The 25427-nt window shown below is 36.4% G+C and overlaps 1 protein-coding gene across 7 annotated transcripts in view; it reads left to right on the top strand.

Moving 5' to 3' along the window:
- Nucleotides 1–4656: 4656 nt before the first annotated feature.
- syngap1b (synaptic Ras GTPase activating protein 1b) overlaps nt 4657–25427 on the top strand; it is a 224429-nt gene continuing 203658 nt past the window's right edge. For all 7 annotated transcript variants that reach the window (XM_059339401.1, XM_059339399.1, XM_059339398.1 and 4 more), the window contains exon 1: nt 4657–4936. In XM_059339401.1, the coding sequence (XP_059195384.1) occupies nt 4915–4936 (22 nt within the window). In that variant the 5' untranslated portion in view covers nt 4657–4914. The remainder of the gene's footprint in view (nt 4937–25427) is intronic.

Here is a 25427-nt window from a genome sequence, read left to right as displayed (position 1 = left end):
GTGACATGGTATTTCTCCATTAGTTTTACATGAAAATGTTATTTTTTTACAGCAAAACTGTGTGTTTCCTTCAGTTTATCACAGTAAAAGTAAAAGTTTTGTGCTATTCTTTGATTTATGGTAATTAAAAATCTATCTATCTATCTATCTATCTATCTATCTATCTATCTATCTATCTATCTATCTATCTATCTGTCTGTCTGTCTGTCTGTCTGTCTGTCTGTCTGTCTGTCTGTCTGTCCGTCCGTCCGTCCGTCCGTCCGTCCATCCATCATCCATCCATCCATCCATCCATCCATCCATCTATCTATTAGTGTTGAAGACGACTAAAAGTAGAAATTGAGACCATTAAGTCATTATGAAAATGTTTGCTGACATAATAAATCAAGTCCGAAGTATGGTAATTTTCTCATAGACTTCTATACAATCAGACTTCAGTTGAGTTGCCCCCTGCTAGCCATGAGAAATAATACAGGTTAAATGGCTATTTCCAATCTATGATGAATGATGAAGACCATGAGATGCAGTGAAAAAGCTCAGAAAAAGTTAATTTGTCACACAAGCAGAAGGAGATAACCAATAAGAGTTCTATGTTTTTTTCAGTTTAAAATTGTATTTATACATTTCACCCTCCAAAGTGTACCAGTTTCAACTGAAAGCTGTTTACTGTGTAATCTGAAATATTCTGTCATCCAACTCTGTTTTTAGTCTAGTGTTACACTATTTTATTTGTGTCTTGTGTGTTTAGTCATTTTGTGTCTTTGTAAGTCATTTTGTGTCTTTTTTGGTCATTTTTAATCTTTTTGTGTCTTTTTGGGTCATTTTGTGTCTTTTTCTGGTTATTTTGTGTCTTTTTGCTCATTTTGTGTCTTTTTGGGTCATTGTGTGTCTTTTTTTTAATCATTTTGTGTATTTTTGATCATTTTGTGTCTTTTTTAGTCCTTTAGTCCAACTTAAAATATGATTTTTAATCTTTTTTTTTCTTCCAAAACACTATCATACTATCAAACACTCATCAATAAAGAGTTTTAAATGTTGCAAATGTGGACAAATGTTGCAAATATAACATATAAGAGGGTTACATCCAGTTCTATCATTTTATACAAAATATATCTGAGCTTGTCTCCAGTTTTACTTGGTATAACATCATCAAACTGAAACTGGCCTCATGGAGTTTACAGCCAGACCTTTAGAGATAAATTTACAGTAGGGCTCCACGCTGCGTTGTTTTCTAGTCTGGATGTGATGTGATTTGGTGACTCCAGAGGTTTAAGGATAAAGTAGAATGAGGCTGTGTCATTGATCACCTCCACTGCAGGTGGTAATCAAACAGTGCTGGTAAGAATCCCTCTGAATTAGTGTGATGGGGAAGATAAATTACTTCACAGCCAAATGTGTCCTGTAGGAAAGATTAACTGTTGTTTTTTGGCAGAATATTTACAACCGCTGCCAACATAAAAGACAGATGTTTATTTTGTGTTTGTGCCAGTAACAATGAGTTTTCAAGATGAATGGAAATGCAAAACAATGACAAAGATTAATACCACATCTCTGTAAAAATCCTATGATATGTCTGATTTCCCAAAAGTAAAAACATGTGATAACTTCCTTTTCCCCCTATTTTTAATTTTTTTTTAAAACAATTATCCTATTATATACTTTGTAACGGTTCAAAATTATATTTTAAGTAGGCCTATCTATCCATCTATTTTTCTTATTTAGAGGTATTTATTATTATTTATTGAAATATTTTTATTGATTAAAATGAATTAATTTGATGGATCTGCTTTGGTGTCAGTATGGTCTGCTGTGGAAAAAAGTACACAACATACTCTGCAATAAACCTTATTATGATGATTGATTAATGATTCATAAAATGAGAGGCATGGCGATTCATATTCATAAAATGTGTGGAAAAATGTGATGAGTTATGTCTGTATTTCTCTGTCCAACATGTTATCATTCTTAAACTGGGTTTTTTTTTTGTTTTTTTTAATATTAATTTTAATTTTTCCTCCAGGCCCCAGCTTCACTTGCAGCTGCTGGCTTTGACCACAAGGTGGCAGCCAAACCTCAACATTTAAACCAAAGGCAGGACATACAAACAGGTGCTGCACTGTGCTGCCTTCACTGTCTCTCTGAAGCTTTGAGGAGCAGGAAAGCGGTGATAATCTACACTCGTTCAAGTTTTTGTTGTTTTGGAGGTTTTTTAAATAAACAGAAACAGAAGCGACATGTCTTCGGAGCAGGAAGAAGAGGGGGACAATTTACACATCAAACATGTATTTACATTTAAATTACCCAAAGTTGTGTGGCCCATTGACCTTCCATACTTATGACAGTTATATTAAACAACACTAGCGGCTGCTGCCAGTTCGTTGGACATATTTACATTTTACACACATTAAACATCACAACATACCATTCCACTTTAACCAAACCAGTCAAGCTAATAACATAGTGTCGTTAATTTTAGGGCTAACGATTGTTTTCATTTTCGATTAATCTGTCAATTAACCGATTAATCGATTAGTTGTTTGGTCAATAAAATGTTGAAAAATATCAATCAGTGTTTCCAAACCACAAGATGACGTCCTCAAATCTCTTGTTTTGTCCACAAACCAAAGAGATATTCAGTTTATTGTCATGTCTTGAAAACTGCTCAAAACCAATTATTCAATTGTCAAAATAGTTGAGGATTAATTTAATAATCGATTATTGTTCGATTAATCGAATAATTGTTGCAGCTCTAGTTTATTTCTCATACTAGTTTAACTCGTAATTGTCATATGCTGCCTTGAAATTATGTTGAATTGTTCTGAAAAATCTTTTGAAATGTTGGGTGTATGATAAATAATATTTACATACATTTCTTTGCATGCAAGTAGTTTGTTATAGGTGTTATATTAAATTTGTATTAGCGTTAATTATAACTGTTAGCTGTTGTCGGCGTAGAGTAAACTAGAATAGTTAGAAAACTCTATTTATTAGCGTTAACCCTGATGAAAAGTCAGATAAAGCAATATTTTTTTCTAGTTTTATAGAATCAATGTGTTGTCAAAACACTTCTTTGTAGTGTACATGTGTTTTCCACATTACGATTTAAGGCTCATGAACACACCAGAATCAGAAGAATCGGGGAAATGGGGCCGTCCGAGGAGCACTTGAATGCATCATTACTCAACTCAGGGCGCCATCTTGGCTCTACAGCTTCTCAAAGTGATGCAGTTCCTGCGTTTAGTCATGTGCACCGCAAACCCGGCGCCGCAGGATTCTGCTTTATGGAAACAGAAGTGAATCAGGGTTATTGCAGTCAAGTAGGATCCAACTTTAATGTGACAATTTCTGAATCTATCTAGAACTGTCAGAGAAGCGAATAATTAGCTTGTTTTCAACAGGTATGTAAGGCGAAGAGTTTTTTTAAAAGCCAAAACAAAATACAAGTTGTTATTGATATAGCTAAACACCTGTTGTAATGAAATAAAACCCTCAGTCTCAGACATATACAGCGTATAATAATTCTTAATTAAGTAGGCTTATACAAATTAATATTCTGTTTTAAATCGCACCCTACACTGTAAAAAAAAAAAAAGTCTGTAGATTTTACGGTGAAAAACTGCTAAACCATGACAGTAAAAGACCGTAAAATGATAAATGACTTAATTCAGTTTCAGGAACAATGAAACACTGTAAATTAATCAGCCAAACAGTATTTTTAACATTAAAAAAACATTACCCCACTGTAAAATACACTGGCACCATGTTTGTAGCAAAAATATACTGTAATATGTATACAAGCCGTCATTTTTGCATTTATTTTTTTGTAAAAATACCTTTTCTCACTGTTAAATGTACTAAACACCACATCTCTAACAAAAATATACTTTAATATTTAATGGTAAAATCTTTAATTTATGCAGCATTTATAAAGTATTTTCTTGTCAATTGTATGGCAGAACAGCGTTTCTTTTGATGGAAAAACTTTATTTTTTAACGGTAAAATATGGAATAAAATGGCAATCTTAAACGTGAAATCAACAGTGCCAATATAATTTTACCGTAATATTACAAAAAGTGGCACCGTATTTATTACGGTAAAGTTCTGGCAACCACCGTAAAAACAACAGGTTTTTTACAGTGTACAGGAAAGGTTGAATTGAATTAAAAATAAGTAATGTATATTTTCACTAGAGTAAGTAAATTACGATGTATAAAAGTCTACCTTTGGGGCATTGCTCTCTCTCTCTCTCTCTCTCTCTCTCACACACACACACACACACACACGCACATGCACATGCACACGCACACACAGTGTAGCCTACTGTAGCCACTATACTGTAGCCTGAAGCAGTACAGTGAATTTACACTCACTGCAACATTAGCTATTATATTTTTCCCCCATAGAGCCAAGAAGAAAAAAAAGTAAAATACATAGGCTAAAGATAGGTAATAGATATTGGGAAACGTGCGCGCCCACACACACGGAAACACGCACACATGCGCGTGTGCTCGGTCCTCCACCCCCTTCTCTCTCTCTCTCTCTCTCTCTCTCTCTCACTCACACACACACACACACACACTCGTGTTTCACCCTCACACCTCAACAGCGGCGTGCAAATAAACACACACACTCACACACACACATACACACACGCACACACACATACACATATTTCTGCATCCTGTATTTTTTTTATGCACCGGGAACCGAGCGCTTTATAAGCGGTCGTGGATTATGATGCCAGTTTTTATAACAGCGGAATATTGGCCTCTCCTTCGGCTCCTACTGTGAATAGCATTATACCGCGTTTTTTTTTATTTTATTTTAATTTTTCAGTCTAATTTGGTTCCACGTTACTTCTGAGCACCGAGAGATCGCCGAGACGCAAAGCCTACGTTCAATGCCGGTGGAACATGTCCTATGTTCCCTTTCAAGGTAAGACAGAGCAGATATTTTATACATTTTGTCATCCACTGCATCTTTCTTTTCTGTCCTCCTCCCCCGTTTCTCACCATCCTCTCTCTCTATCTCTCTCTTTCTCCCTCTCTCTCTACCTCTCTCTGTTTCTCTCTTCTCCCTCTGTCTCTCCGGCACTATCATATGCAATAGGCATATCTAAAAGCACCATAGCCGACAGGTGCATAGAAATAGCCTTCTAGATAAGATGCCCATTAACGCACGCACACACACACACAAACACACACACACGGATCCAACGCAGCGTGTGTCCGTATGAACCTGTGCATGCGGCAATTATAGTATTATAATAAGGTATGCATGTGTACTGGTGTCACGGTCTACTCCTGCAAGTGGATTCCTTCATCTGAAAGCAGCATTGATGGAGGAAAAGATGCCATAATATTGTTAAAATATCCCTATAATATAATAATCTAATGGTGTTATTAGGGGCATGGGACAAAATGCATCTGTATCAGGAAGTTTATCATACTTAATGGTTAAATTATATTATTTATTACTTACTTACTAGTTCTCAGTAGTATAAGGAGTTTAAAGTGTGCTTTTTAAATATGACTATTTAAAAAATCCTGCTTGTGGTAGTTTTTCTGTAGTGTAGTATCTATATTTTGTCAATACCTTGAATGGACTGTATCCTGCCTCCTGTGTGCAAAAACTTTGGCCCACTAAAATATGTAGATGACCAGAATGAGAGGCTACTTCATTCTTGCTGGTCTTTTATCTCCCCCCCCCCCAACCTATACTCGAGTGTGAGTGGGTGAAAGGCGCTTCAGTGTACGGTAAAGGCAGATTCCCCTCGGTATCATTGCACTGCAACTGTGACTAATGCTATATGTGAGCAGGCGTGCTGCAGCGAGCTGCCTCAAATCTATCCAGTCGAAATACAATTTGCAGTGTGTGTGTGTGTGTGTGTGTGTGTGTGTGATTACAGTGGCTAATTTTCCCAACAAAAAAGAGGTGCTCTGTACAAACATGATGGCCAGAGTCAGACTGGAATGAGATGGAATGCCCAGCGCAAAGTTTGGAGGAACCGTGAAGGATTTTTTGGGGGTGTCGTGGTTTGTGTGAGTACTTGTTATCAAAAGAGGTTTAGATGTCAAAGAAACTGTAGGGATGGGGAGAAATGTGTGAGAGAAAAAATGAGCGGCGTGTAGTTAGTGTGTGGGTTCAGGAGAGAGTGGAGGTGTGCTGCATGTGACTCTTAGGATGAGAGAGAGAGAGAGGGAGAGAGAGTGGAGCACACTCGCAGACCTGTAACCCCTCGTAGAACAATATGGGTGCCTCCAAAATGGAGACTGATCTCGACCCTGAAAAAACTCAGCTTCTGGACTTCACCGTGACCCCTGGAGTCATCATCTGAGCGTGCACATGAAAAGAGAGACCAAATGTAACTGTGGCAGCCTGCTCCGGCTCCTTTTCACTCTGCTTTTTTTTTATATTCCCTCGGAGCAAAGCAGATAATGGCCAAAATGCCCTCTTGTGCAAGTGCAGCTATAGAAGTTGGTTGCATAATGTTGGTGAAATGCTGTGCCTGTGTGTGTGTGTGTGTGTGTGTGTGTGTGTGTGTGAGCCCACTCTGGGAGTCATTGCCAGGAAATTGTGAGCACAGTGCTGCACCTTCAAAACCTGCCAGCGATGGCACTGAGTACGCTTTCTCTGTGATCGCACAGTGGTGTTTCATTTTATTTTAGACATTGTCTTTGGGAGCTAAGCAGCGTTTATTCTTATCCAATTTATTGCCACAACTGTTGAGGGTTTAGCTGGATTGTTCCGGCATATCGAAGAGATACACCAATCTGCCATTTTAAAGGTTCCATGGTATAAACTTCATAACCGCATCAGTTGTATTAAATAGTGTACAAACAATGGAGAGGGCACCTATGAACCTTTGTTTCCATGCAATATGCGCTGTATTTTATTTATTTTGTAAAAATCCAAAAGTCTTATGTTATCTTAAATGTCCCAAAATTTGTGATATTTGTTGGTTTTCTCACCTTTATATCCTTATATTCGGACTGTTCATTGGGAAAAATAAGCTATTTATGGTTAAAAATGAAATTGTGGTGTGCTTTTTCACTATTTTCCAATTTTTTACACAAGAAAAAGCATTTTTTGTGAAGATTAGTCATTATTTAGTCATAAAAATGCAAAATTGTGAGAATTTGTTGGTTTTCTCACCTTTACATGCTCATATTCTGACTGTTCATTGGGAAAAATAAACTATTTTTGGTTGAAAACAAAATTGTTACATGCATTTCTAACTATTTTACTATTTGTTTTACTCATTATTGTGTGTGTTTTGGTCAACCGACCTGCTCAGTACACTCGAGACAGATACTCCTTCCATCTCCCCTGTCCAACTATACATTAGAAGCTCCATGGTTACTCAAAGCGATTATGTAACACTGTGATATTTATTGCCGCACAGTGACTCAACATCTACAGATAAAATATGTGGTAAGACCGGCTGATATTAGTGTGACATTGATTTGCGATGAGATATGGATAACAGGAGAGAGGGAGAAAGAGAGAGAGAGAAACCTCGGCGATCCTGCAGATGTATTTGAGCCCACATTGACGAGTGTGTTAAGCTAATGTACCAGGCAAAGCCATTTGCAGTCATGCCAAGTACCGGCTCACATGAACAGGCAGTTAGTGGGAGGCAGGCAGCAGCAGCAGCAGAGATGGGCCTTCCTATCTTGGCTGAATCTTTTTCCTCCCTCATTCGCTCTCTTAAACTCACACCTCCTTTCAGTCTATCTCTTTCTCGTTCTTTTCTCTCTCTCTCTCTCCTCCGCTGTGGTCGACCCCCCTCACGCCGAACCACCCACACATATACTACACACACACACACACACACACACACACATGCTCTCCTACCCCCTCACTGTATCTCTTCTCTCTCTCTCTCTCCCTTTTTCCCGTCTCTACAATGGCCGTATCCACCACGAGTGCAGATGGACACTATGGAAGCAAGCAGCCAGCCACTGAGCTATCCCTGGCCTTGTCGATTTTACAGTAGTTTGATACAGCAGCTCCTGTCAAGCATGGCCATAGTTAAAGAGACAGCACACCACCAATGCACTGCAGCACTCTACTCCCTCCTTCTCTTTCCCTCTCTTTCCCCCCATGTGACATAAGGGACTGTCTTACACCCCTCCACTACTCAGCCTGTGCCAAGAACCATCATCTGTTAGGCTATTACTGTACCGCATGCGTTAGATTCATCCAGCCCCATGCACGAGATGATCTGTCAAAAAAGAGAGAGCCCATTCATTCTGGGGGCCGCTGAGTGTACTGGAGATGCGTTCGCGGCGCCTTTTTTCAAGTGCTGTGTCGAATTAGCGACCGGCGAAAAGCATTTCGGGAGATGTGATTTGCTTTTAATCACACATGTAGGGCTGAATTCTCCAGCTGGAGAGCTTCTCGGCTGGTGTTGACAGATCTTTTAGTGATCTGATGTTTCACGAATCAAAGAACCTCCCTGTCCAAGTTCAGGGACGATTTGAATTTGCTGGCCGAATCCCCTCTAGATGTGGGAAGTCAGCACTTTCTAAATGTCAAACAAGACTGTGCATTCAGCTTTTTTTCTCCAAGTATCCCCAAAGCTTTCCGGTCAAAGACGTGCAACCGTGTCAAGACATTGAGGAAATATCACTCGTGTCGTTATTCTGGCCCCGCACATAGGACGTCAGTCAAGATTCAACAGGCCTTCATTTGAATTCGCTCACATAGTATTTTACATATTCATCAGAATGTTCAAGGATCCAATGATAAGCACACAGGGTAGTGCATGGCAGTCGAAGCTTGTTTAAAAGCATTTTATGTGGCAGACATTTCAAGGTCTTTGATACCCTGGAGGTCAATCAATAGCTGACCTCGGCAGCATAAAATATGTCTGTACTACACTGGGGACTGTGACCATGTAGACCCATTGATGATCTAACAAGTGGAGGTACTGATGCCCCCAGGCCAGATCTTAACACCATGTGACATTTTACTGGAGATGCATTCTTTATCACCTTTGGGGCCCTGATAGTAAGTATATAAGTCATCTGCATATAGTGTGACGCAGTGGAGGCAGGTGGATTTTTCTCCAGGGGGGGCTATAACTCCAACATAGACATACCTTATACCAAAAAGCAAGTGAACATATACTAAGGTATCACACCAGTGTATTGACATAAATTAAAACAACAAAAGCAACATTATGATGTCATGTAGTGTTCTACTTTTTGTACATACATTTTGCCCTTCTATCCTTGAGAGAAGCGAATTTCTCAATGACTCTGTGGTTAAAGTCAGGGATGGTTTCAACAAGATTCTTCTCCATAGAGAGCTTTCTCCATTGTGCTTCTCTGTCCGCTCGACTACTACTGCCACGGCTCGACCTGTCAATCAGCCGCTCTTTGTGACAGGCGGCGGCGATGTCGGCCCCGTACGTCAGACGCGACGTCGTCCCCATCATAGACATATCCCGTATTTCCTCAAATAGTAGCCGGGGCTTCTATTAATAAAAAAATCTGTTTGGGACCTGGCTAATAATAGGGGCAGGCTATTATTTGAAGGAGGCTTTTATTAAAATAAGAAAATCAGAGCAGCTCTGACGGGCACTTTTTAGAGTGTTTTACACAGCGCATTGTAGCCAGTTACCCGGATGTCAGCCATATTGGAAGTAATCCGATGTAAACAAACAATGAACAGCATGCTGAATGTTCAGTTTAAGCAGGATTTAAAATGTCTAAACTACTAAAAAGCCCAGAAGAACGTGCGCAAAAATCGACTTTACAGAGAATGACTAGGACAGCGGGAGATATTTACCATATTTACCTACAGTACTAACTTGTGTGGCCAAACTTCAAAATACAGGTGTTGTGTTGAAATTAGGATTTAAGTTTAAGGTTAGGCCTTGTAGAGATAACTGTTTGGGGTTCAGGTAAACTTGGGGTCATGACCCCAACTTAAAGGAGAACTGGTTGGGGTCAGGGGTCAGGTTGGTGCAGGTTAAGGTAAGGGCTACACATATCGACAGGGGAACAGACTTTGACATAACACCAGTAAGACACCCGGCTTATAAAAGAGGCCGGCTTTTATTTACTAAAAATTGTTTTTACACCCGGTTACTAAATGAGGCCGGTCATTAATAGGGGCCTGGCTTTAAATTGAGGAAATAAGGTATTTGTCTATGGTCCCCATGGCGGCAGCTCTGGGACGCTCAGGGTGCAGGAGAAGTGTGCCCCAACATGCTCCTATCTCTTCTATTGCAGAGGAGCTGCTGCACATGTACAAGTTTAATGCAAAGGGCAAAGATTTTTGCGCCTGGGGGGGCGGAAATATGTCACCAATCAGACAACGTCCATGAACGAAAACAACTTCACTCATCATTAATGCCTATACAATATTTATCTTGCACATCTAAAAAATATATACATATATTTCGAAATCTTTTTATTTTATTATTTCATTTTTATTTACTTTTTTAAAAATGTCTTCTTCAAGGTAATGTGTGGTGAGTGGTGGGGCGGCGCCCTAGCGCCCTCTATTTGCCCGCCGCCACTGGTGTGACATAGGCTTGCACGGATAAAAATGTCTTACTTCATGTCCATGGAAAGCTCTGCATGGTTTATTTTTGGCAAAGCATAAATTAATCCTGATGTGTCGTCACTCTGTCTTTTGGTGTTCAGCATCAATAGATTGAGTTCAGTCGTCAGCTGATCCTCTTTTATCTGTTGCCCAACACTCAACTCGCTTCAGTAAAGAATACCCAGACCCTTGTCCTTGAAGAGCCTTTAGTGCTGTAGTGATGCTGGGGGAATCTACATGGGGGCTGCTGGGGAGGAGTGGCTTTTTAGATTCAGCATCACTTTGGGTGGGTGGGTAATTCAATTCTGCTGCAAAGCCTGAGTGGAATGACTCAATGGGTTTTGCAGGAAAAGAGAGAGAGAGAGAGGGAGAGAGAGAGAATGCCTTGGCTTTTTGATTGATCTTGTCAGGATTCACTCACAGCAAAAAGGTCAGGATGAGCTGCCTCCTCTCTCCTGCGCCAATCAGTTGGCTGCCAATCTGGGATAATGATCTCCCTCTGGATACGGTTGGCTCATAAGGTTTGCAGGCATGATGTCATCCAATCCCATGGATGCCCGTGATTCAGAGCTGTGAGGTTTTAGCCAAATACCCTAGGCAGTGTGAGAAGTTACAGTACATATGTCAGTAGTATGAGTCATGGGGTGACCAATGGATGGAGTGGTTTTTTTAAAGATGAATTCATGTTATTAAGCGTTTTTTCCAGTCCCTCATTCAAAGGAGTGCCTGACTGGTATGGCATTTTTGAGTCAGATGCCAATACTGATTTAAGATTGGGAAAGTTCATTGATAACCGGTATGGTGGCCGATATAGCAATTTTTTTGAGCTGGAATATAAATAGACCTTTTTTATGTGGATTATACACTGTTTTTTTAGCACTCTGCAAAGGCACATAGAGAGCTACTTTCTCAAACATAAAATAAATAAAAAAAATTATATTCAACATTATTATACATCATACAAGCAATGTATTACATTGTCAGTCAATTGTATAAATATAAAAACTGAGAAAATAAAGAGTAGGAATAAAATAAATAGCGAAAAACTACAACAAAATCAGCCCCAAAAACATTTTGCTATATTGTATATTGTGTAAAAAGAGATAAGTCTATAATAGGCCGATATCTGCTGAAAATATAGTTCAACCCATATATCTGTTGGGTTCTAGAGTCAAGGTTTTAGATTATTTAATTGTTAGATATTGTGTCAAATCTTTTTTCCCCATATTGGCCATTAAAAATGTGAAACTAATTTGCTCACATGAAAGTAAAACTTCAGAAAGTGATAAGTGCTGTAATCTGGGTATCACTTTAAAAAGAAAAAATGAATGAATAAAAAAATGAATCGAACAATAATTGATTATTAAATTAATCGTCAATTATTTTGTTTTTTAAAGACAATAAGTCTAAATTCTCTGATTTTAGCTTCTTCAGTGTGAATATTTCTGGTTTATTTGTTCTTTTATGACAATAAACTAAATATCTCTTTGGTTTGTGGACAAAACAAGAGATTTGAGGACGTCATCTTTGGTTTGGGAAACACTGATTGATATTTTTCAACATTTTATTGACCAAACAACTAATCGATTAATCATTAAAATAATAGATGGATACATCGATAATTAAAATAATTGTTTTGTTTTTTTTAACAATTTATTTATTAAAATTTTCAAACAAAGTACCACATTTGCATGCAGGTATTTATTTTTTCCTAAGATTTAATTAAAATAATTGCTATTTGCAGCCCTATATGAATCACATGTTTCTTTCATCAATCTCATGTTAAATAACATTGTGCATAATTAGAAGTATATATATACATTACACAGGGGATTTTTGACATGTAAACTTAAAGTCATACATATGAAAATGCTCCCTGAAATGGCTCAAGGGCCAGTAGAATAAGAGCCACGACCAAGGGCTGTGAAATGATCGCCCAACCTCAAACCATCTTCACATCACAAAACCACTTATTTTCTGCACCCAGTTGTCTCTGTGTTTGGCCAACATGTCCACAGATTTGACTTTTCCCTGTAAAATCCTCAAAAAAGGTATCCCACAGCCCTTGATGATCAAGCCCAAAAAATTATTTTGCTGCATTAGAAATATTGTGTAAAAAGAGTTATGCCTTTCCAGTCTATCAAGCTTTAATGAATGATATAATGAAACATCTGCAGTTAGAAAAAATAAAATTCACCCTGAGAGGTAAGATAAACACCTTTTACACAATATGGCATCCATTAATGGACTATTATACTAAATATAATCCCATGAAAAATTAACAACTGTAAATTTTAGAACACTTGACATCCTCCAAGTTGTATTATTATTATTTAAATATCTTTCTTTTTTTGTAAACCTTTTTATTATTGTTTTGATATTTGATTTGACTCCACCTAGGTTTTTGTTAGTTTTTTTAAAAATGTATTTTATTTCTCCACTATCATTCTGTTCTTTCGTGGTGATTTCAAGCATAAATCAACATCTATCTTCTTTATTTTTGTATGTGAATGAAAGAAAAAAAAAACAATAAAGAGAAGAAGAAAAATAAGAAGAGTTGTGCCTTTAATAAGCCAATATCTGCCGATAACATCGTTCAATCAATATATCTGCCGGGCTCTAGTGTAGAGGTTTGCTCTGCATTTTTCCCTATTTTGGCCATTAAGAAATGTGACACTAATTTGCTCATATGAAATTAAAACGTCAGAAAGTGATAAGTGCTGTAATTAAGGTATCACTTCTTGTTTAAGTGAAATAAAAAAAAATGTTCTATAGCAGAAAAAGCCTAAATTAAATCATTAATTGCATATATATATATATATATATATATATATATATATATATATATATATATATATATATATATATGTATGTATGTATGTATGTATGTATATACAGTACACGGAGGGATTTTTAAAATTTCCTTTGACATGTAACACTCAAAGTCGTACATTTGAAAATTCTCCCTGAAATGGCTCGAGGGCCACTAGAATAAGAGCCACTACCACGGGCTGTAAAATAATGGCCTCTGAAATTAATAGAACAAAGAAACATCTCCGTGCACTGAAACCAGGAGCTGGATTAAACATCAGTGTCAGGCTATCAATCTCTGAATGAGAACGCGGCGCTCTCTGCTCAGGCTGCGTGCTACACCACGCTGAACACGTCTATACTGCACTGTTGGGGTGTTTAATCAGGCACCTGTAGAGCCATTCATTTCAGACATTTGTCTATTTTTATCTCTGTGTTTGCTTATATTAGTTGCATATTATTTGATGCTTTTTTTTACTGTACATGTTTGCTTGTGTGTCTGAGGTGGAGATGCTGCTGTCTCCTTCAGCTCAGCAGAGAGAAGTGGTCACATCAGGTCAACTTTTTGTACAGTTATCAGCCTCCATTCCACGACCTCTACATAACAATGGGAGTGTTTATGAGACACTACATTTTCTGCCCCAAATGAGGAACATTTATTTTACAATTGGCTATTATTGCAAGTAAACACCAGTGGTTTTAGGCATCATAATGTTGGTAAAGTCATTAAGTCTCTTCCTAGGAGCATGCTACCCCATCTCTGTCCCCTTTAACATTCAGATTTCAATCAAATACGTATCTGTGAAAGCTCTATTCTGAAATTACAGCATTCTTTTGAGCAGCGAAGAGGCAATTTTCGGCACAATGCCATGGCAACATGTAAAAACTCTTGTGTGACTGGTAAAATATCAATGAATATTTTATTTTTACCCAGTAATAATTACACGGGGTGTTAGAATGACGGCATTTCCATGACAAAACTGTTGGGAATAAGTGCAAACCTGAACATAAAAGGATTGCCATTTTCAGGGAAATGTCACTGTTGTGTGTATGTATGTGTGTGTGTGTGTGTGTGTGTGTGAGCATGTCCTGTGTAGTTTCGTGTGTAGCTTTCAATCTGAAATTCATACTTGAGATTACACTCGAAAATCAGCACGCAGTATTCAACAAGACAGCTAAAACAATTAGTCAATTTATCGATTAGTTAGATCAGCAGATTGACACAGAATTAATCTGCAACTATTCAGATATCTAATAAGTCATCTTTGAAACAAAAATGCCAAACATTAGCTTGTTGTGGCAACATGTATTTACTCTACTAAGCATTATGGATGGGCGTTTGGAAGAAACCTGCCAACTCGAGCATCTATGACATTAACAATCGATTAATCGATTAATAGCTGTATGCATACATGGGCAAAATAAAAGATATATATACAGTACTATGCAAAAGCCTGTTTTGATAACTGATGCTTTTATTTTGAAAGGACGAAAAGAGATTTCCTGTCGATCATAAAACTGACTCAATGAGATTAAACTGTAAAGATAACGTCAAGGAGTTCAATGTTTTATGTTTTAGCCTCCAAATAGGCATGAGGTTAGTTTTCAGAGTAGTCTTTCATATTTAAATGTGTTTTGTGTTTAAATAAGTTTTGGGTAAAATTAAACCTAGTAATTCATGCTAGCATGGTTTGATACAGTAAACTAGTTTTGCCCAAATTATTACTCTATATAATCTATAATTGTTATTGCAACTTTCAGTTTGCAAACTGTAGCTTTATCCAACTTAGTTCTCAGCTCATCGGCTTATTGACGTACGGCCGGAAAACTGAACGCTCGGCTGATTCAGTTCAGTGATACTGATACACAGTCAGAGATAAAATTGAAATTAAAAAATACACAGATCGATTTAAAATTCCACGTGATCGACCAAATTCTTAACAACCATTAATTGATCATGGGTTAATTATTCCCATCCCTACTACGCATAGTATACTTAAATTCCCTATTAAGGGTCAATCTTACATTTTGTAAATTCTCAGTTTATTCCCGTTTATTCCCATAAATTCCTGTTAATTCCCATGGAAAGTTCTCAACTTTTTCCCAGAATTTTGCAACCCTACGTGTCGGCTAGGGACCAAAAGTTATATCCCAATATATTTAGGCTGAATATCGATATACGATATACATCCTGATATTTTTATCTCAAAGTGAGAGCAAATGTTCAGTAAAAGCCAAATGACATGTCACAAGTAGTTTTATTGAAACCGTTTATTTAAGTGAACATGAATACTGTAACAACAGGAGTAACTTTTTTTTTTTTTTTTTTTTAAATCAAAGCTCCATAAAGTGCACATTTAAATAAAAAATATCTTAAATAAAAATAGCCTATGCAATAAAAAAGGCCAATGGTGGCATAGTTTGTTCGAAAGTAGCTGAAAAATACAATTATATATGGGTAGTCTGTGGCCTTGAGGTTAGGAAATCAGCTTGTTACCACAGGGGGCGCTTGTTTGAATCCCAGAACACACGGGTCAAGAACTATGTGTCAAAAAATGGCAACAAATTACCACATGATGGGATGTCCAAAAATGACTCCCTGGGAAAAAACCTCATACTATAGTATGTCTATTTTTTGTCAAAAATAGTCAAATTTTAATATGCCTAAAAAATGCTTAAAATGGGTCAATTATAGTCTGTTGAAACATATTAAAGCATCATATGGCCAGAAATAATTATATTTATATGAGAAAAGAATAACGAACATTACAAAATAACTAAATATGACAAACCCTAGTAAGGGCAGCATTTACATATAATGAAAGAAAAAAAAATTAACTATGTCGATATATGCGATATGGTCTAATTCCATATCACATTTAAAAATATATTGATATATTTTGATATCGATATATCGCCCAGCCCTACTGTCAGCAATCTCAAATAACTCTGATCGCCCAACCTGAAACCATCTTCACATCACAGACCCACTTGTTTTCTGCAGCCGGCTGTCTCTGTGTTCGGCCAACATGTCCATAGATTTGACTGTTCACTGTAAAATCCTCCTCGTGACCAAAGAAGGTATCCCACAGCTCTTGATGTGATCATGAAAGTAACCTCCACATGTTGGTGGTTTACACTATCGCCTCACAGCGAGAAGACCCAGATTTGATCCTTTGCTCTTCCTGTGTGGAGTTTGCACGTTTGTGTGGGTTTTTCTCTGGTTTCCTCCCACATTGCAAAGTCAGGCAGAGTGGAGACTCTAAATGGCCCGCAGGTATGAGTGTGAGCGTGAGTGGATGTCTGCCGAGCTGAGTTCAACCTGTGATGGACTGGCGACCTGCCCGGTGTCCTGCCATCCGCCCAGTGCATGCTGGGAGAGGCTGCAGCCCCAGGTGTGCCAGGAAAGGATTAAGTGGGCAGAGAGATTGAATGAATAAATGATTAACCAGATGCATCTTTCTTTGTATTAAAAGATTGAATAAAGAAAGTAAAGAGAATATATGGAGAATATTTCAGACAGTTTTCTAATCCTCTGCGTTCATGCTTGTGTCCTTTTGCCTGAAGCAGACTCTCCAGACATCTCAAGAAAATTAGTTTGAAATGAAATATTTTGATAATCATTTTATTAAATCAGGCCTTCAGACTTCTCTTTTTCTTATGTGGTAATACATTGAATTTCTTGACTCTTAATGAGACAAAAAAGGCATTTGAACTTGATATTTAGGACATTGTGATGAACATGTATCACAATCTTCTGTAAGTCTTTGGACCAGAATTATTATTAGGGATGTGTGAGAGTTAGGGAAGGCATCGGCAACCTGTTTTCTGTTCACTAAGGTCACTTTCACAATCCAAGTCTGTTTGGTTGTTCTGAATCAGAGTGAAATTGATATATTTGGTTGGTTCTGTGTTAAATCTGGTTTCTTTCATAGTGCAGGAATGACCAAATAAAAAGCAACCATAGAACACAATGAGCAAAGCTAAATATGCAGCGTTAAATACATTTGACTAAAACTTAGCTGTGAACATTAATTTAAGCCTCAGATAGGTTTTCATCCCATGACCCCACGCCACTTCATTACTTGAGGCCAACAGATATATTGGTTGAGAGATATTATCAGCAGATAATGGCCTGTAGGTCTATATGCTGTCTGATATGTGCCATTATAAAAACTTTTTGTCAACACAATACATAATGCGGAAAATGTTGTTTGCCGTGATTGAGAAATAGTGTTAGTTATCTCGAGTTATCATTTATAGAATTGGCTGACAATCTAATACATTATTTGTATAAGGTATAACAATATTCAATAATATGAAACACTGTGAAAAATGTCTGTAGATTTTATGGTGAAAAACTGCTAAACCATGACAGTAAAAGACAGTAAAATGATAAATGGGTTAATTCAGTTTCAGTAACAATGAAACATTGTAAATGTATATATCAGCCAAAACAGTATTTTTTACTTTTTTTAAAAATACATGACTCCACTGTAAAATACACTGTTACTGTGTTTGTAGCAAAAATCCTTTTTTTGTAAAAGAAAACATTTTTTTTTTGTAAAAATACCTTTTCTCACTATTAAATGTACTAAACACCATATCTAACAAAAATAAACTGTAATATTTAATGGTAAAATCTTTAATTTATGCAGCATTTATAAAGTATTTTCTTATCAATTATATGGCAGAACAGCATTTCTTTTGATGGAAAAACCTTTTATATTTAATGGAAAAATATGGAATAAAGTGGCAATCTTACACATGAAATCAACAGTGCTGATATAATTATAAACCGTAATATTACAAAAAGTTGCACCGTATTTATTATGGTAAAGTTCGTTTTTTCACCGTAAAAACAACCGTTTTTTATTTATTTTTTATTTTTTACAGTGAATACATAAATATTGTTTGAGAAAGAAGCCATCTGGGTACATTTACAGAGGGTGAAACATTTGTGCACAATCCACATAAAAAACTAAATAAAAAGGTCTATATTCATTCCAGCTCAAAATATTGCTATATTGGCCACAATATCCATTATCAATTAATTTTTCGCCTCTAAAATCAGTATCAGCATCAGCCACAAAAATCCCTTATCGGTCGGTCTCTATTCATAACGTCATCAAAGTCTGAAAATTTGTGTTTAATACTGTGAACTGTGATTTTCTTTGTGAACTTATATGCAAGATCACATCATCATTCAACTTGAGCAGAAAGGGTTACTGTGTGTGAAACAAGGACTTTATTTGTATTATTTGTATGTATTTATTAGCATCATAAGAAAAGACAATTACAAAAAACAGAAATGAAACAAGAATAGTCAGGGCGGGAGAGGTTAAAAAACCCTACAGTATATAGGGACTTATAAAAAGCACTTCCCCAAGAAATACAGAAAAATTCAATATGAAATCAACAACAACAATGAGAGAAAGCAACAACAAATAACACAAAAAGAAAGCATTACAAGTGCCATTTCATAGCACACACACAAAAAAGGCAGAAATAAAAACATGGGTGTGTTTAAAGGTAAAATAATTGTATTGAGCATACGAGATATTGAACCAATGACAACTATACTGGAAAAGAAACTATTAGGAGTCTTGATTTAACAGGTAAGCTTTCAGTCTGAACTTAAAATTATTGAGGGATGAAGATAATTTAACTACATGAATACGAGAATTCCAAAGTATGAAGCCTCTGTAAGCAAAAGAAAACTGAGAATGTGTAGTAGATGAAGTTTATCAGTGTGTCTTGTGTTGTAAGAATGGACCTGAGATCCATTATATTGTTTATAAAGTAACATACTTTACTTAATTGATTAATTTATTCTACAATTAATAATTTCATAAGTGTAGAAGCCATCATTTTTAGCTGTTAGATATCGGACTAGGTAATAGGGTTGCAAAGGGGTGGAACATTTCCAGTAAATTTCCAGAAACTTTCAAGCTGGGGAATTTTAGATATATTAAAAAATAACAAACATTGACATGACATTTCAAAGATTTATTTGTAAGTAGAACTTTATCAAGTTTTAATAATGTTATTGAACAATTAAATTAAAAGAGCCCCTCTCCCTCTAAAAAAAAAAAAGTCCCATTCAACATGGTACATTCCCTGTTTGTTCTCGTTTATTCCCATGGAAAATTTGAAAATTCCCGGAATTTTGCAACCCTACTAGAGAATGAAACTCTTTGTGTTCACATTGTGAGTAGGCCCGAACATTTCAACCTAATCTATATATGTGTTTTTGATATATTTTGTGGGTTTTGCTTCAATTTCATATGTAGAATTGAGCAAATTTGTTACCTGAAGGTTTCAAAAGAATTGCTGGTTTACTATATTTATCTGCCTGCCCTTGTGTGTGTGTGTGTGTGTGTGTGTGTTTAAGAGTGTGTGTGCCTGTGTGTGTGTCTTCATGTCATTGTGTGTAATATGTGTAGTGATGTTTTATCTCCACTCAAAGGACCTCATAAAGGTTAGCAGGCTCACTCAACAGCTGATGGTAAATTTAGCCTCCTTTTCACAAAAACCCACACACAATTTGAGTATTTTTCTCCTGCATGAGGCCATATCCAGGCATGTACCGCACGTACGAGATGCACAGTTATCTGACAGTATTTAATAATTACCACTATTAGAAGTGGACATGACGACAATTGCTGCGTTGAAAACTTCTACTTTTGTACTTTTGAGAAAATAAACAATATGTTTCTTTTCGGATGCACTGAACTTTAATTACCTCATCACTTCCTGTGAGCCTCCTCGATGGTTGGGGATGTATGAGTTCTTCCGGCATCATCAACCTCTTGTTTTCTGTTCACTAAAGTCGCTTTCACAACCCAAGTCCGTTTGGTTCGCCCGAATCAGAGTGAAATTTAATTATTATTAAATTTGGTTTCTTTCACAGTGCAGGAATGACCAAATAAAAAAAAAGATTAGCAGCAGGCAAGTACAAAGGCGGACAGCTGGAAATCTACTCTCATTAATATTTCTTATTGGTTGAATAGTTGGCGGTGAAAAATGTAAACACGGAAATAAACAAAGCAACGTGGAGCTGAATGCAAACCAAGTATGTTTGATTCTAGCAGCCGTAATCTGCTCTGGTGTTACCAAACTAATGTGGAGAGAAACGGTCAGAAGGAGCTCCTGTTGAGGCTCCGGGGCGTCAACAACGTGTTGATCCATTATTTCCACAGACAATGTGCTGCGATCAGACAGCTGTAGAATCAGAGAAGGAGAGCCTTGATGCTCCAACCACAAAGTTATTTTGAGCAATATGTCGATAACTCTGCAGTGACAAATCGTTTTGGTGCGACCACTAGGGTCTGAGTTCCTCTCGCAATTGGTCTCAACTGGTTGTTTTGGTGCACCAGAGTACGACTGGAGCGTTCACAAGCAACCAAATGAACCATAACAAGGATTTAACCACCAGTTTGATTAAAACTGACTAAACTTTGGGTTGTGAAAGTGCCCTAAGGAATACTTTGGCTGTTAGAAATTGCCAAACAGGCAAACTTGTAACAGAGCTGCCTTGGTTGCTGGCTCTGTTTTTTTTTAATTTTTTAAATTTTTAAAGATTTTTTAATTTCTTTACTCCAAACTGTCAACTAATGTATATAGTATCAAAAGAAAACACCATCACGCAGGTGGAGCACTGAACAACAAAAGCATTGTCAAGCAAAAAAAAGGTGACAAAAAACAAAATAAATCTAATGTAAAACATCTAAATTACGTACATTTTAGTCACCATTGCATTGCGTTGTGGGCAGTGATGGAATGTAACTAGGTACGTTTACTGTAATTTACTCTACTACTACTTGTACTTTACTTGAGTATTTCTATTTTATGTAACTTCATACTTCGACTCCACTACATTTAGCTGACAGCTTTAGTTACTTGAACTCGAACTTTTGTTGCAGTTACTTTTGTACTTTTACTTCAGTATGTTTTGAATGCAGGACTTTTACTTGTAGTGGAGTCATTTCACAGTGTGGTATTAGTACTTTTACTGAAGCCAGCGTTGTGTCCAGTGTTTCCATACTTTTCATGGGAAATAGTTTGCAATTTGTGTATTATTTGTTTTATACTAACAAAAAAAACTCCATACTGGTTTATCATATTGTTGGTATGTACGCTACAGGCCAAATTTGTAAAAAAAAAAAAAAGATCATAGTTTCATTGCTATACTTTGCAACAAAATAAAGGTGATTATTATATAAAGAGTCACTTATTATAACACATTTTACTATAATTATCAGGTCTTTGGGTTTTTATTGGTTAGACTTTGTGTTTCCTTCTTTCCTGAATGTATAATTCTGTACTCTTGTTTCTTTACTCAGCTGCTTTAATTTTAGCCATTTCTGTGGTAGTTTGTCAGAGATATGAACACAGTTGAGATTTATTGGGATTTTTGTATCCAAACTCTCAAAAGCCAAAGCGCTAAAGTGAATAATGCAAACTGTGATTTGTTTTTTTACTTTTGCACTGAAGTTATGACTCTTCCAAATCTTCTCAACCCTAAAACTAAGCCCTTCTTTTCTTTTGTTAACATTTTTTCAGCAATGATCTGTTAACATCAATGTATACTTAAAGGTAAATTGAGGAAAATGGTTCAATTCAATAAAGGAAAAGTCTGATCACACAGTACACACATCCAAAAATCCAAATAATCCATACTGGTTTTTAAGAAAGCCATTGTGAACAGAAAATGTAGGTTGCTTCCAAACATTTGGCCTATAGTTTATGTAGTATAACTTTTGTGTGTAAGGAAACCATTTTGATTTTCAACGTTTGTTTGATGAAGTTTGGCACTCCGAGTAGTGACGAGGTTTCCTGGATGGGGCTGAATGTACGAGAATAACAGAGTGTAAGGCTGCTGTTTGTGATTAACAGTGCTGTCAGACAGGTAGCAATGGATGGTGATGAGAAGAGCTTGCAGGGTGCCAAAACCACACTTTTAATTTTGGCTTCTCACCTCACTCTCACGTTCTTAAATTTGGAAATTGCAAAACCTCACTCAAGAGCATTCAATATTTAGTAGTGTCATTTAAAACAGAAGGAAATAAATGCCCCCATCTAAAGTGCATGGCACGACAGAGGCCATTTTTGGCAAGGTAATATTTTTATGGAAAAAAGGAGGATTGTTAACCCACTTTTCCTGTTGTTAAAATGTTTGCAGGTGTTACTGTATTTAGGCCTCTCACAGATAGAAATGTCCCACCTTGTGCACCTCTAAAGTCACTTCTAATAAGCTTCTCTGGTAATTTTTCCTTGCACAACCCACATTACTAACATTTTCACTAACTGCTCTCCGCTCTGGCACACGCTGACATTATTTCTGGGTGAAAGGTTGCCTTGCAGATGCTACAATCCAAGTGCTTTGCCACCACGCCATGACCCCCGGGTCCTGCAGCCTGGTTTTATGTAACACATGCAATGTAGTGGAGATTAACATATGACAGGACTGCTGTATGGTAGGTTTGCTTTTTCTCACGGGATATAATATGTTTGCACTCAAAAGGGTCAAAGAATACTGCAAGTGGCAAATGCTGGACTTGGATTTAACATATCTGCTGTTTCAAAGGAGAATATTGGATTTGTGGTATAAATAAGTTATAGATGGTGTGGACTGTGGAGTGTCGAACGGTGGTGATTTCAGTATGATGTCTCGCAGTTCTAGCATATTGTTCAGTCAGCATTTTACAGCTGGGTTAACACTGCTACAGCATTGTGTGAGGTTTTATTAATTTCCCCTTTTTACTTCTAGGTCTTACACACGGGACATAACTGCATTTAGAATATGTTAAATTGTGAGTGTAGTCAGAGTGGAACAGCAGGACAAGCTGTGATAATATTTGTATTTTAGATTCCGAAAGTGACACCATACACTGTAAAAAAAAAAAAACCCTGTTGTTTTTACGCTAAAAAAACGGTTGCCAGAACTTTACCGTAATAAATACGGTGCAACTTTTTGTAATATTATGGTAAAATTATATTAGCACTGTTGATTACCCGTTTAAGATTGCCATTTTAGTCCATATTTTCCCGTAAAAATAAAAAGTTTTTCCATCAAAAGAAATGCTGTTCTGCCATATAATTGACAAGAAAATTCTTTATAAATGCCGCATGAATTAAAGATTTTACCATTAAATATTACAGTATATTTTTGTTAGAGATATGATGTTTAGTACATTTAACAGTGAGAAAAAGTATTTTTACAAAAGATAAATGAGTAATGTATTTAAAAAAACAAAAAAAAACTGTAAAATATACTGTTTTGGCTGATACATTAACATACATACATACATTAACGGTGTTTCATTGTTACTGAAACTGAATTAACCCATTTATCATTTTACGGTCTTTTACTGTCATTATTTAGCAGTTTTCCACCGTAAAATCTACAGACATTTTTTCCAGTGTAAAGAAAGGAAAACAGAGGTTTGATTTGCATTGATCTTGGACAGCAAAGTTATTCTTGGGATGTCACTTTGTGTCCAGCTCTTGTTCGCCTGTCTAGTTTCATCAGCTGTGTCTGCAGGACACTGTCACTTTAGCTCACACCATATATCAGGAAAGAAAACATCTGATATGATAGCAGGACTGTTATTATTATTTGACTGGTTTAATCTAGGGAAGGGGGCTCGTGTCTGATCTTTCAAGTGATGTCATCACCTCAGCCGCTGAATAAACTCACCAAGCTGCAGAGCGACATGGAGTTAATATACTGTAGGGAAACAGGAAGAGCTGAGTGATGAATGCCAAGCTGTCCCCCAAAGACAGAGCATGCACTTAGTGCAAATGCAGTAATTTTTTCAGCACATGCAGGCTCATTCTTGGACTGTTTTTCTGTTGTATTGCAAAAGAAAAGCAGGAAATAACAAGAGAACAAGGTTAAACATCATCTGAAAAAATATTGTGTATAAAAGCCATTTGAAAACAATTAGCTAGCTGTCGTTCTTTGAATAATAACACAGTGACACAAAATTATATTTTTAATAATATCTTTCACTTATTTTTGGCGCCAACTTGCAAGCTTTTAGGGCATTTTTATGCACCTGTCACCTTTTATTCACAAGTTATTTTATTTTATTATTATTATTATTATTATTATTATTATATTTTTAACATTTTTAATAATTTAAAAAAATATTATTTATAGTAACAAGATTGGAAAAAAGCAATCTATATTTTGAAATTGTTCATTTTTTTCTTCTTTTTTTTCCAAAAATTGCTATACATATTATATATATTTATATTTTCAAATCCTCTACTTACAACCATCCTATCACTATTTTAAGCTTAGATTTGAAAAACTTTTTACATTTTTTAATTTAAGCAGGCAGCTTGTGGGGCTCGAAGGTTTGATGACTAGTCGACTAATCAGGCACATCCCTACTGTAAATAACTTATTCTATACAATAAATTAATGCATTTGTGGAGTTCCTGACTCTGTGGGGGTTTGATTGCTGAGCAGCCCTGCTGGAAGTGCCGGGGCTTACCTGCCTTGCTTGCTCAATGATTGTTGTTGAGAGACAGGAGAGTGTCTATCTTTTACACTGTAAAATAGAAACTGTTGTTTTTATGGTAAAAAAACGGCAGCTGTGGTTGCCAGAACTTTATGATGCAACATTTTCTAATATTACGGTAAAATTATATTAGCACTGTTGATATCCTGTTCAAGATTGTTGTTTTATTCCATATTTTACCTTTTTTCTTTTTTTTACTGTTTTGCCATATAATTGACAAGAAAATACTTTATAATAATATTTGTTAGATATATGGTGTTTAGTACATTTAACAGTGAGAAAAAGTATTTTTACAAAAAAGAAATGCAAAAATGATGGCTTGTATATATATTACAGTATATTTTTGCTACAAACACGGTGCCAGTGTATTTTACAGTGGAGTAATTTATTTTAAAAAATTAAAAATGTAAAAAAATACTGTTTTGGCTGATATATACATTTACGGTGTTTCATTGTTACTGAAACTGAATTAAACCATTTATCATTTTACGGTCTTTTACTGTCATGGTTTAGCAGTTTTT

The sequence above is a fragment of the Centropristis striata genome, chromosome 8 (genome assembly GCF_030273125.1).
Source record: "Centropristis striata isolate RG_2023a ecotype Rhode Island chromosome 8, C.striata_1.0, whole genome shotgun sequence".
Taxonomy (NCBI): domain Eukaryota; kingdom Metazoa; phylum Chordata; class Actinopteri; order Perciformes; family Serranidae; genus Centropristis; species Centropristis striata.
This window is presented reverse-complemented; position numbering and strand designations above follow the sequence as displayed.